Source organism: Arachis ipaensis, chromosome B07, assembly GCF_000816755.2.
Source record: "Arachis ipaensis cultivar K30076 chromosome B07, Araip1.1, whole genome shotgun sequence".
In the NCBI taxonomy this organism is placed as follows: domain Eukaryota; kingdom Viridiplantae; phylum Streptophyta; class Magnoliopsida; order Fabales; family Fabaceae; genus Arachis; species Arachis ipaensis.
In genome coordinates this window covers 6,660,766-6,672,703 of record NC_029791.2, presented here as the reverse complement: position 1 = coordinate 6,672,703, position 11,938 = coordinate 6,660,766, and the positions used below count along the sequence as shown (strand labels likewise).

Below are 11,938 nucleotides of genomic sequence, written 5' to 3'. Positions count from 1 at the left end.
TAATAGAAAGCTAGAAAGTTAACAATATATTTAGAGACTATTTTAAATTCTATTTTAGATAAATTTTGTTTTTTCATCTACCAAGTGTAAATTACTTTTTTAGTCTTAGTATATTTTAATTATTTGTCAAAGTTTTATTAACTAACTAATATACCCTTGGGTAAAGTTGTTCTTTCGATTTTTTTTTCATCATAATTTTTTTTTTAAATTATTTCTTTGTAAAGGAAGCACCATATTTTATCTTGATTTATTCAATGTATAATCGATTAAAAGAAAATGAAAGAAAACCATTCATTTCGTAACATATGGAAAATAATTTGTATCCTTTTAAAATAAATCATTTTAATAATTTTTAAAAAAGATGAAGAAAAAAATTTAAAGAAAAAGAAAATAAAACAAAAGCAGAAGATATTTTGCTGTGTGAGTTGTGTGACAACAACAGAATCGAATGGATCCTAAACTTTGGCACAAGGTAGCTGGGATTTCAGGTAATTCCTTTCTTCTTCATCATCGTCTTCGATACCTTCTTTTTTTTCAGAAATTTCAGAGTTGCCATTAACCGTAGCTCACAGATTCTTACTACAAACAGGTGTAGCTGCACTTGGATTGGGCACTTATGGTGCTCATTTCTTCAAGCCCCAAAACCCTTCTTACAAAGATGTATCTTTTCCATTTTTTTCCTCTTCAATTTCATCACAAAATTTTAGCTTTTTAAATTATCCCCATTTTTTTTTCCGAAAAGAAAAATGATAACGTTGCATGTTTGTATGAATTTATGAAGGTTTGGCAAACAGCATCGCTTTACCATTTGGTTCACACTGCTGCCTTACTTGGTGCTCCATTGACGAAAAATCCCAATATTGTAAGTTCCCATTTCTCAAAGTTCCTTGCTTTGTTCCTCTTTAGAGTTTAGATGTTACAGCGCCTATCAAGTGTTTGTGAAATTAAGACATCAATTTTTTTTCTCTTTCCTCTTCAACTCAGCATTTTTTTTGTGCAGTTTGGAGGCCTTCTAACTACTGGCATTTTGGCCTTCTCTGGAACGTAAGTGATTTCTCTAGCTCTCATACAGTCATACTTGAACTATTTCAATGGATACATATGCCGTGTGAATGTGATCCTTTTTATGCTTATTTTGTAGTGTGATTGAAAGATATTCAGATGTCAATGACTTAAATGTTATATATCATTTCCTATGGAAAAAATAAAATAAAAGAAAGACTGTCAAAAATAATAATTAATAAAATAAAATAAAGGGCTAGCCTAGTGAAAAAAAGGTGCCATCTTAACGGTTCTTTCCTTCTTTGGAATGTATCTGCTGATGACATCGTGGTTGCTTACTACTAAGCCACAAAGGTTCCAAGGTTTAAAGAAAGTATAAGCAACATAACCAGTTAATTTCAGGGCATTGTTTAAGGTTCTTGCTTTTTCGATTGATGATAACTGTCAATCAGATTTGATCCATTTTAACTGGCTTTCTTGTTAAGCCTCATAATGGGTTAAATTCATTTATCTCGTATTTTAACTTTTCAAGTAATCAGACACCCTGTTTATACTTGAAATGGTTCAGCGATTCATTACCATAAAGCGAACCTATATCAATATGGTGTAACTGCATGCTCTATAGTGTAATTGTTTGTATTCATCTTTTAGAAATTGTGAAACTTTTTCAGGTGCTATACTGTGGCATATCTTGAAGACAGAAAATATTCTACATTGGCTCCATTTGGCGGCTTTGCATTCATAGCAGCTTGGGGTAGCTTGCTTTTCTGATAACTTAAAACGGTGTTCTTATTTCTATTGGTACTTGCTACATAACACCTATATATATTGCTAAACTTGTATAGATGAATGAGGCTATCATGGGATTTGTTAATTGCCCCCTACCTAGCCCTTGAAGATTGGTATCAACCCTTATAAGCGATTATGTTTTTATATCATGTAAGATTCGTATAATGTAATGCAACATGATTTTTGGAGAAAAACTGGCGAAATTAGGTTTGTCATGCTTAATATAAGTACTCTCAAAGCTAGATTTCATAAACCTCTTGTTAATATCCAATTTTAGCACAGCTCATGTAGTGCTTGCATTAGCTAAGTAGCAATTAATAAGAAAATTAAATTCATCTAGCTCTAGCTATGTACCAGGACTTGTTAATATATAGTTTGTTTGCTTATACTTTTGTGTGGATAGTTTTTGCTAGAATAAAAAATTATTAGGCTAACTTGATTATATTTAGTTACCAAAAAACCTTATTCAGTTAATTAATGACAACTGCATTTTTATTTAATTGTTGTTAAAAGTATTTAATTTACAATTTCTCTCACAAATTAATTAATTATATAAGTCTTTTTGTTAATCAAATCTACCGTGTCTATCTATTCTATCTATTCTTTGATACTCATCAAGCCTCTTTCTCAAGAGTATTAGTATTAACCAAACATATATAGAAAGGATAATTTTAGCCATAAGATCATTAAAGATTTATCTATCTTTTATATGGGATTATTGATGATGATTCTTTAGCTCTTTACATTGGCAATCTTAATTCATATCCTATTTGGTAACACACGAAAAAAGCAGGAGACAGCTATGGCATCTATTTATCACTTTCACCCAAACATGCATTTTGTTCTTTATTTATTTAGTTATTTGCTAAACATGCAGATTTTTTTTTTCTGTAAACTTAATCCATTTCCATCTGGTCTTTTTAACATCAGAATAACTCTTTATATAGTTAATTAGCACCTTTGAATTTTCGTCCAACAAATGATTCTGCTTAGACAACTTTTAAATGCTTAATGTTACAAAATTAAAGGTGATGAATCGGGGCATCAATGCTCTTAAAACTTTACCGATGTAGCAAGTTATCTGGGTTTTATTGCTTTTAGTTTTATATTGCATCATGCAAAGTTGTGTATTATTAGTCCTCACTAATAAAGGGATTATTTTTTTAAAGCTACTGTAATGCTTCCTTTTGGTAGTAGATTTAATTTTATCGTGACATTTTCCTCTGCGATTAAGCACTGTATGTTTTTAAGATACTGTAATTTTATCGTGACTAAAATAGCTGTATTTTTGGTGTTCACTTTCAATTGTTGGCAAGTAATTGTCCTTCTTAAGAGTGCTTTTATCTTCTATTTCCATAAAGAAAAATTACTTCCATTAAACTTATCTCAAACTTCGTTGTCATGCTATTTAATATAATTGATTTTTTACTAAACAAGTTCATTTTCTGTTCGCTGTGAATAGCACTTTATATATGACTAGTACTGTAAATTTATACTTTACATGGAAGAAATCCAATAGTGTTATTGTATGCCACAAAAGGTGGCTTTGCATTTGCACATTCCTAAACTTATATAAACAATTAACGGTTGAACACTTGATACTATAAATTTCTTAAGAAATGATGCTTGTACTATTTTTATACACATTTATTGTATATTTTTCATTTATAGTATAAAGGACAACTTTTATTTTCTCTAACTTCCTATATATCAATAACTTTTAATACAAAGAATTAAAGATACACAAAAATAGTGCACACAATCTTCCTCAAACATACAAACATGTGGCAAGTGCCAACTATACTTATACACAAGTGAAATCAATGCTAGTGATAAGTGAAGTTCTTTCTCAATCTTTTCTCTTTAAGAGCTTAAGTCACAAACACAAGCTTTATGTATGCAGTAGAACAATAAGAAGCTAAGATGGTTGCTTCGTTTCGAAGTTGACGCGGTAGATATCATCGTTCGCTGTAGTTCCAGGGATTATAGTTTGGCTAGCAATGGTAGTAAAATAAACAGGTCCTACAGGTTCCTTCTCTGCTAGAGATGCTAAGAAGATAAAGGGGTAGTAGGAGATGAAGCGAGAGAACTTGGATGCAGAGGATGATGGGAGGAAAAGGAGCATGTACAAGAAAAAGATAACTGCCACCAAAATGGCAGTTATAACAAGAAACGTTGTGGCCAACCAGGTGAGTTTGCTTATAACTGTGTAAATACCAGCCATGAACGCCAGCGAGAGATTTTAGTGCAATCCATGTGAGCGACTGCAAATTCAGAAATGTGAGTTAATTAAGAATACCAAATATTTCAATGAGAAAAGTTCAAGAGTCAGTAGAATCTAGCATTTTTAGCTATTAGCCCAATTCCTTTAATTCAATAATCTGACAACATATTTTAGTCTAATTTATTGCTGGCTAACTGCGGTCCAAAAACAATAAGTTCTGTTTGTCGTCTAGCATTACTTACCCGTCGAAGGGGTGTTTTCCCTGTCCCACCGGCATAATACCTTTTAATTGCAGTGTCAAGAGGCATTTCCTTACTTGAGCTAACCACGTTAAGATCAACCCGGTGGTCACTTGTTAAGGCATAGACAATGTTGGGACGACCCCAATCGGTAGCCCCATGCAAAGGAGTCTCTCCTGACCGATTCTTTTGATTGATCATCATGTCAAGCTGAGGAGTTTGAAGGATGTAGCGCACCACTTCAAGCTTTCCACTATTAGCTGCAATGTGAAGAATATTATTGAGACGTCCATCCCTCATCTCGTTCAGATCTGTGCAGTATAGTAACAATTCCTTAACCACTTCCACATGGCCTCGGCCAGCCGCTAGATGAATTGGCAGGTACCCTGATTGGTCTTTCTCAATGCTGCAAGTCTTGCATCTATCGAGTAAAAAAACAACACCTTCAAGGTAACCTAAACCTGCTGCAAAATGAAGAGCAACCCCTCCATACGGGTCCCTTAAATGTATCCATTCTTCTTTCTTTCCCAATATGGTGCTCATCATATCTGTCACCATGCACGCACATATGTAACGTTATTATTTCATATACACAAACATTATTGGCTAGCTAATTACCTCTATCCCGGTTGGAGATGGCTACTAGAAGGGGTGATAATCCCTTTGGCGTGGCATTCTCGGGGCACTTGTCCAATATTCTGTTAACAGCTTCCATGAGCCTAGCCTCAACCGCCAAGGACAACACCGATTTCCCTTCCCCATTTACTTCATCCAATGCTAACTCATAACAATCATGTGAGAATGATATTGATGATGATTCCTCAAGTACATCGAAAATCATAGTTCCCGTGCTGCTCATCATGGCTTCGTGTAGCATAATGTTCCCTTGCCAGTTCTTCATTTTCATGAGATCCATTAATCTTGCTTCACCCCCATTATAAGCATCCAAGAGCCTTTTAATAATCGAGAAATGCCCAGCTCTTGCAGCAACATGAAGGGGAGTGTCCTGGTTTTCGTTGAGGGACGCTATAAGATCAGGTTCTTGTCGCGCCACGTGATCTGCCATCTCATCATTTCCGTAGAAAGCTGCTACATGTAGCACTGTGTTCTTCGTAGGGGTCTTGAATTCTTTCAGAATGTCGGAGGAATAATAAGATGCTTGTGTTGCAGCACCCCCGCTTGCTCGGTGATACACTTCTGAAAGCAATTCCAGCTTCTCATGTTCACCATGCTTCACAATCGTAGGGACAAATTCCACAAATTCCACTTCGCTGTTAACATCAGAACTGGCGGAACTGGAACTGGAGCCCTGCGATCTGCTTGTCAAGTGATCATAGTTCAAACTTCACTCTTTCTTTTTTCTTTTTAAATAATAGTAATAATAAAACCGGAAAGAGCTGAGTATTGTTATTTAAATCAAAACAAGAATATCAAAGTGAATTTGTCAGATGCAAAGTATTTGCTTCTGTTGTATATATATTTCTTCTCTTGTTTTTAAGATTAACTACTGAAGGAAGAAGTAAGAAATTTAAACGTTACATAACAGCATTACAACTCTACTAGCCCCTATCAAAAACTATTTCCAATTTCAGAGATAAAGCAACCCAAAGACGAAGAACTTACTGTGTATGCTGGCTCATGATGCGGTCTCAGTTCAGCAAAAGCTCAAATCGAGAATCCTACCACGCAGTTACAGATTGCTGCCTTTGCTTCTCCGCTTCAGAAAACCTTGTGCTCTATTCTTTCTCTCTCTCTCTTTTAAACTAATTCTTAAAAGAGACTGACTGAATTCCATTCGGTAACCAATACCCAACCATTGTTTACTATATTTTTTCTGATAGTGCTGTCAAAGCTGGGCATTCATGCTTTTTGCATTTGATTTTTATGAGAGAACATTTTTTTTACTCCCGCATTTATCACAAGTTGCAGCAGCAATATCGAGGAGATTTTTTTTTTATCGGTTGCAACATGTGGGATTCGAACCCAAGATTTATAGATGAGAAGAAGAAAATTATGTCATTTAAATTATAACTTACTAACATAAAAAAAACATGTTTGACCTAGGATAAAAGATGATAAATTTCATAATTTGGACCAATATTCTGAAAATCCGTCACTTGACCAATACTATTGAGGCATAGAATTGTCCTAAAAAAAATCAGGTTAAAAACCGGATGAACTGATAGTTAATTGATAAACTGTTAAAACTGGCCGATTTTTTTTTTTAGGATTTTCAGTTCGAATGTATAAGCTCCAACGCACCGTTTCTCTCAGAAAGAAAACCCACGCCAACCCACCCCTTTCTTTCATCTCTCTGAGCATCAGAAACCTAATCCTAACCTAAACCCAGCCACTAGCCCACCATTATTATCCCCCATGACCGAACTCTTCTTCTCCGGTAGATTATGCTGTCGCCGCCGGCAGAAACCGTGGGTGCCATTGCATTTTTCTCATCGTCGAACCCTTCTCATCTTTCCTCTTCTACTCACCGTCGCACGAAGGAAATGTTGACCCCTGGCATCAACGTCACGAAAATTGCTCGGTCGATCGTCATCCTCTCTCTCTCTCTCTCCCTTCTTTCCTCCCTCCCTCCCTATGCTTCAAGCTCTCTGTCTGAGTTCACTTTCCTTGCTCCGTTGTTATCAACCCATCACTTTTCATTCCTCTGTTGCCGTCACTTCCCTTCCTCTTTCGCCGCCAGTAAACACTACTGCTTCAATTAATATTGCTTGTTTTGTTTTATTATTAATAATACTGATTTTGGGTTTTGGGTTTTTTTTTTTTTCCTGTGCTGATTAAATGGAAGAAAATACTCATGAATCAAATATGGTCAAATTGAATTCCCAAAATTATTCTATTTAAAAGACCTTCATGAAAGATATGTTGTATGATCATGTGAAGGGAAAGATACCAAATTCAATGTTGAATGAAAGAAGTTGAATTGGAAGACGTTACTTTGATTAGGCAATTACTTGATTTTAGCGTGTATCCACATATTGACAAAGAAATGAATGGCGAGAAAATGTGGTTATATGAGAGGAAGAATGTGCAAAATAAAGCATTCTTGATTAGGAAGTTTGTCAATATGAAGCATATTGAAGGTAAATCAATGTCAGAGTACTTAAGCATTTTTCAAGAGACAATTTTTCAAGAGACAGTGAACCAACTGACAAATAATAAAATCACTTTGAATAATGAGTTGCAAGCCTTGTTATTGTTGAGCTCTTTGTCTAATAGTTTGAAAACTTTGGTTGTGACACTTACTAATTCAATTTCAAATAAAAAGTTAATGTTAGCAATAGTTAAAGAGAGTATGTTAAATGAAGAAGTCAAAAGAAGAGAGCGATGTTTAATTAATGTCTCCTCCCCATTATAAGCACTTGTTTTAGAATTATGAGAAAAAAAATTAAAGTAAAAAACCTCACCGTTTTGACTAGTTAGAAAATCGAAGCAAACGTGGAGTAGTGTATGAGGAACACAATTAGGTGCTCCATAGATAAATAGAGTTTTAAAATTCCATGAGTAAAATAAAGAGTAAAGTTTGCATTTAAAATTTTAAAAGCTATTAAATGCGAAGAGAGAAAACAAATTTTATTGGTTTTTGTTTTTTTTTTTGGACTAAATTCAGTAGTATTTTTATATTAGGTCATTAATTTTTTTTTTTTGTCTCAAATTCATTTTGAGTTAGAATTAATTTTTTATTTAAAATTGTAGTGAGTTAAAATTAAAAACTGTAGCAATAAAAAAATAATTCTATAATTTTTTATTTAAAATTTGTTTGGATTAGAATTTTTTTTGTTTTATTAATATAAATAGTAAATCAAATAAAATTACACCAATATCTTAAACTGAATTGGATTATATGCATGTCTCGTTTACAACTAACTCTATATAAATCGAATCAATTTGATTCGATCAAATTGATTTATATAGAATTATAAACAAGACATACATATAACTTAATACCGTTTAGGCTATCGTTGGTAGGATATTATCCTATCAAGACTAGTGACGAATTTATAAGTTTGAATAACCAATTCAACAACAAATTATATAATGGTTGGTTGTAATGTTTAATGTCTAAAAAAGGCGGATTAAACTCTAAACATAATAGCTCCTTCAAGTTCGTATCAAGTTTTATCTCGAACTATATGTTAACTAAAAATGATTAAATTTATTGTCAGATCTAATCTAAATTATTATATCTTTACTAATTTTATCATTGTATCATATTATCACTGTATCATACTATCAGTGAGTCACTAAATCAATTGACAATGATAAAATTACGATGAATGTTATGGTGCCTAAAAAATTAAAAATTATATTTAATTTAAAAGATATAAAAATAAATTATTTTTAAAAAATTAAAACTTACTACAAAAGGTAAGTTAGGCAAAAGTTAGGCAACAATTGATAGACATCATAAAATTGGCCTAAAATTATAGGTCGATTTAATAATTAATAATTAAAATGATAAAGCTCTAAAAATTAGACTATAAATAAAGACATTAAACAACACTAAAATATATTTTTTAAAGCTTGTTATTCTACTTTCTACTATTTTTCTTTAATGATGCAAAAATTAAAATTAAGCCACAATTCATGCTAGATTATAATTATCTATATGTTTTTTACTTAAATTTGATATTACTTTTAATTATTTAGAATTATTCTGTGATTATGTTCTAAAATTTTTGTTGAGACACTTAAAAGATTATAATGGCTGCAGTCTCCTTTCAAAATAAGATAATGCGAGAAAATGTATTAAAAATAGACGAATACATTATTTTAATTTGAAATTAACGATTTTAAATAGTTAATTTTTTAAAACCGATAAACATAATTAACCATATAAGTATAATAATACGATTACGTTTATTTTTATCAAATTAAATTTAATTATATCTATTTATAATTTTAAATTAATTAAAAAATTTATAATTTAAAATTAAAAATTTAAAATTAATTTTTATATGAATAAAATTAGATTAATTAATTTTTTTTCTTTTTTTTCTTTTTTTTTAATTAGGGGTATTTTTAGAATAAAAATTAAAAATTTGGTAAAAAAGACGATTTTAAAATTAAGTTAAACCTTAGGGACAATTTTGTAAGCAAAAAAAAGTTGGGGACAAAAAAATTTTTTAGCCCCTACTTTAGGGACCAAAATCGTACTTAAGCCTAAGATATAACAACACTCCTCATTTAGGGATGAAGACGGATTATTAGATCGGTTCAGATATGGCAAAAATTTCAATCTGATCTACACTAACATCATTTTGGTTTGGAACAGATTCAATATCTACGGTTTTTAAGCTTAGATCCGATATCCACACATTTGATGATTGGATCAGATATAACTGCCAAAACATAAAAATATTTTAGAAAAGCTTATTTTTACTAAAAAAATGTCAATAAAATCTCTTTTTTTCACTCTTTTAAACATGTTTACTCTTAAAATATTATTAAACATACTTTTCTTAAATAATAAAAATAAAATAACCCAATATATATTATAATTATTAGTTGAAATAAAATATAAAAGGAATATTTACTTATTTATTTATTTATTTATTTTTGCGTATTCACGAATATATATGTGGATACCTACCTAAAACCCGCAAATTTCGGATATGCTGATCATGTGCGGATTGGATCAATATCCGCAATCAGATTTGGATAAACACTGTGGATATACGGATCGGATCCGATCCATGAACATCCCTGACCTCATTTGTCATTTACACTGTAAACGAGATATAAGTTGTTAGTTAACATGTGTGCACCCGTGATACGTTTATAGGTGTATGTATCTTATCTCGTTTATAATGTAAATGAGATATGTTTATAGTCAAATCATTTACACAGTAAATGTGATAACAATGACAACTCTCTATTGGAGAAGAACCTGGTGTTCTAGAAGAACTCTCCTATTGCGAGAGAATTTTCTCCTATTGAGAATGTTTAATCCCCTTAAGATCCATTGTTGAATGCAAAAACAGCAGCTAAGCCGAAGATATAAGGCCAAACTTTATTTGGGTTTATTCCCTAGTGTTTTTTACATGAATGAGTAATCTATGGGCCCTGGAGCAAAATGAAAAATGAGAAAATCTAAATTAGCAAACAAAAGCCCAATAGTGTATTCTTTCAGGGCTGGGCTCTCAAGGAAAATTCTTGTAGAAATCATACATTCACACACGAAAAAGGAAAGGAACTCTCTATAATGCATGAAATAATGTCATACAATAAAACTTGCGATTTTGTGAAGGTGAATGCTATGGTGTCTAAAAAGTGATGTCTATTTACTTAAAAAGGTTAAAAATTAATATTTAATTTAAAAGATATAAAAATAAATTATTTTTAAAAAATTAAAACTTACTACAAAAGGTAAGTTAGGCAAAAGTTAAGTAACAATTGATAGACATCATAAAATTGGCCTAAAATTATAGGTCGATTTAATAATTAAAATACCTTCAGATAAAGCTCTAAAAATTAGACTATAAATAAAGACATTAAACAACACTAAAATATATTTTTTAAAGCTTGTTATTCTACTATCTCCCATTTTTCTTTAATGATGCAAAAATTAAAATTAAGCCACAATTCATGCTAGATTATAATTATCTATATGTTTTTTACTTAAATTTGATATTACTTTTAATTATTTAGAATTATTCTGTGATTATGTTCTAAAATTTTTGTTGAGACACTTAAAAGATTATAATGGCTGCAGTCTCCTTTCAAAATAAGATAATGCGAGAAAATGTATTAAAAATAGACGAATACATTATTTTAATTTGAAATTAACGATTTTAAATAGTTAATTTTTTAAAACCGATAAACATAATTAACCATATAAGTATAATAATACGATTACGTTTATTTTTATCAAATTAAATTTAATTATATCTATTTATAATTTTAAATTAATTAAAAAATTTATAATTTAAAATTAAAAATTTAAAATTAATTTTTATATGAATAAAATTAGATTAATTAATTTTTTTTCTTTTTTTTCTTTTTTTTTAATTAGGGGTATTTTTAGAATAAAAATTAAAAATTTGGTAAAAAAGACGATTTTAAAATTAAGTTAAACCTTAGGGACAATTTTGTAAGCAAAAAAAAGTTGGGGACAAAAAAATTTTTTAGCCCCTACTTTAGGGACCAAAATCGTACTTAAGCCTAAGATATAACAACACTCCTCATTTAGGGATGAAGACGGATTATTAGATCGGTTCAGATATGGCAAAAATTTCAATCTGATCTACACTAACATCATTTTGGTTTGGAACAGATTCAATATCTACGGTTTTTAAGCTTTCTAATTCTAATTCTTCGGTATTCAAATCAATGCAAACTGATATGATCGGTCTGGGTTTAGTCATAAAAACATATATATCCGATCTATTTTAAGGTGATTAAATTTAATCAGTTCAGTTCTCAATTTCTTCTAAATCCAACTCAAAACAATCCGATTACACCCTAACTTCATAAATTAAACATTAAAAGCAATAACTCTAGTTACAAATTTGATGATAATATAACACTATTATGTTCTTTGATTTGTGACTGCTTACTTAAAATTATGTTTAAATTTAGTTTTAACTATAAAAATCTAAAATTAAATTCAACTAATAATCTAAAATAAACATCTCTAATAAAATATTAAAAAAAATTACGCAAA

General features: G+C 30.8%; 2 protein-coding genes across 4 annotated transcripts in view; one reads left to right on the top strand and one right to left on the bottom strand.

Moving 5' to 3' along the window:
- Positions 353-2,044, top strand: LOC107608766 (transmembrane protein 256 homolog). Its single transcript, XM_016310497.2, has 5 exons — positions 353-488; positions 590-660; positions 782-862; positions 1,001-1,044; positions 1,674-2,044. The coding sequence occupies exons 1-5, from the start codon at positions 449-451 to the stop codon at positions 1,771-1,773; spliced, it is 336 nt and encodes a 111-aa protein (XP_016165983.1). The 5' UTR covers positions 353-448; the 3' UTR covers positions 1,774-2,044.
- The window catches only part of LOC107606722 (protein ACCELERATED CELL DEATH 6), a 16,260-nt gene continuing 7,877 nt past the window's right edge, over positions 3,556-11,938 (bottom strand). For 2 of the 3 annotated variants that reach the window (XM_021107173.1, XM_021107174.1), the window contains one exon: positions 3,556-4,055. In XM_021107173.1, the coding sequence (XP_020962832.1) occupies positions 3,786-4,055 (270 nt within the window). In that variant the 3' untranslated portion in view covers positions 3,556-3,785. Of the gene's footprint in view, positions 4,056-4,257; positions 4,803-4,872; positions 5,571-5,877; positions 7,062-11,938 lie in introns of those variants that run through there. The other variant, XM_021107172.1, reaches the window with a different exon arrangement.

What these genes read in the sequence shown, in the direction of transcription:
- LOC107608766 (XM_016310497.2), top strand. Translation starts at nt 449, where the DNA reads ATGGATCCTAAACTTTGGCACAAGGTAGCTGGGATTTCAG. An exon ending in TGACGAAAAATCCCAATATT is followed by an intron (nt 863 to 1,000) that starts GTAAGTTCCCAT and finishes TTTTTTGTGCAG; the next exon opens with TTTGGAGGCCTTCTAACTAC. An exon ending in ATTTTGGCCTTCTCTGGAAC is followed by an intron (nt 1,045 to 1,673) that starts GTAAGTGATTTC and finishes AAACTTTTTCAG; the next exon opens with GTGCTATACTGTGGCATATC.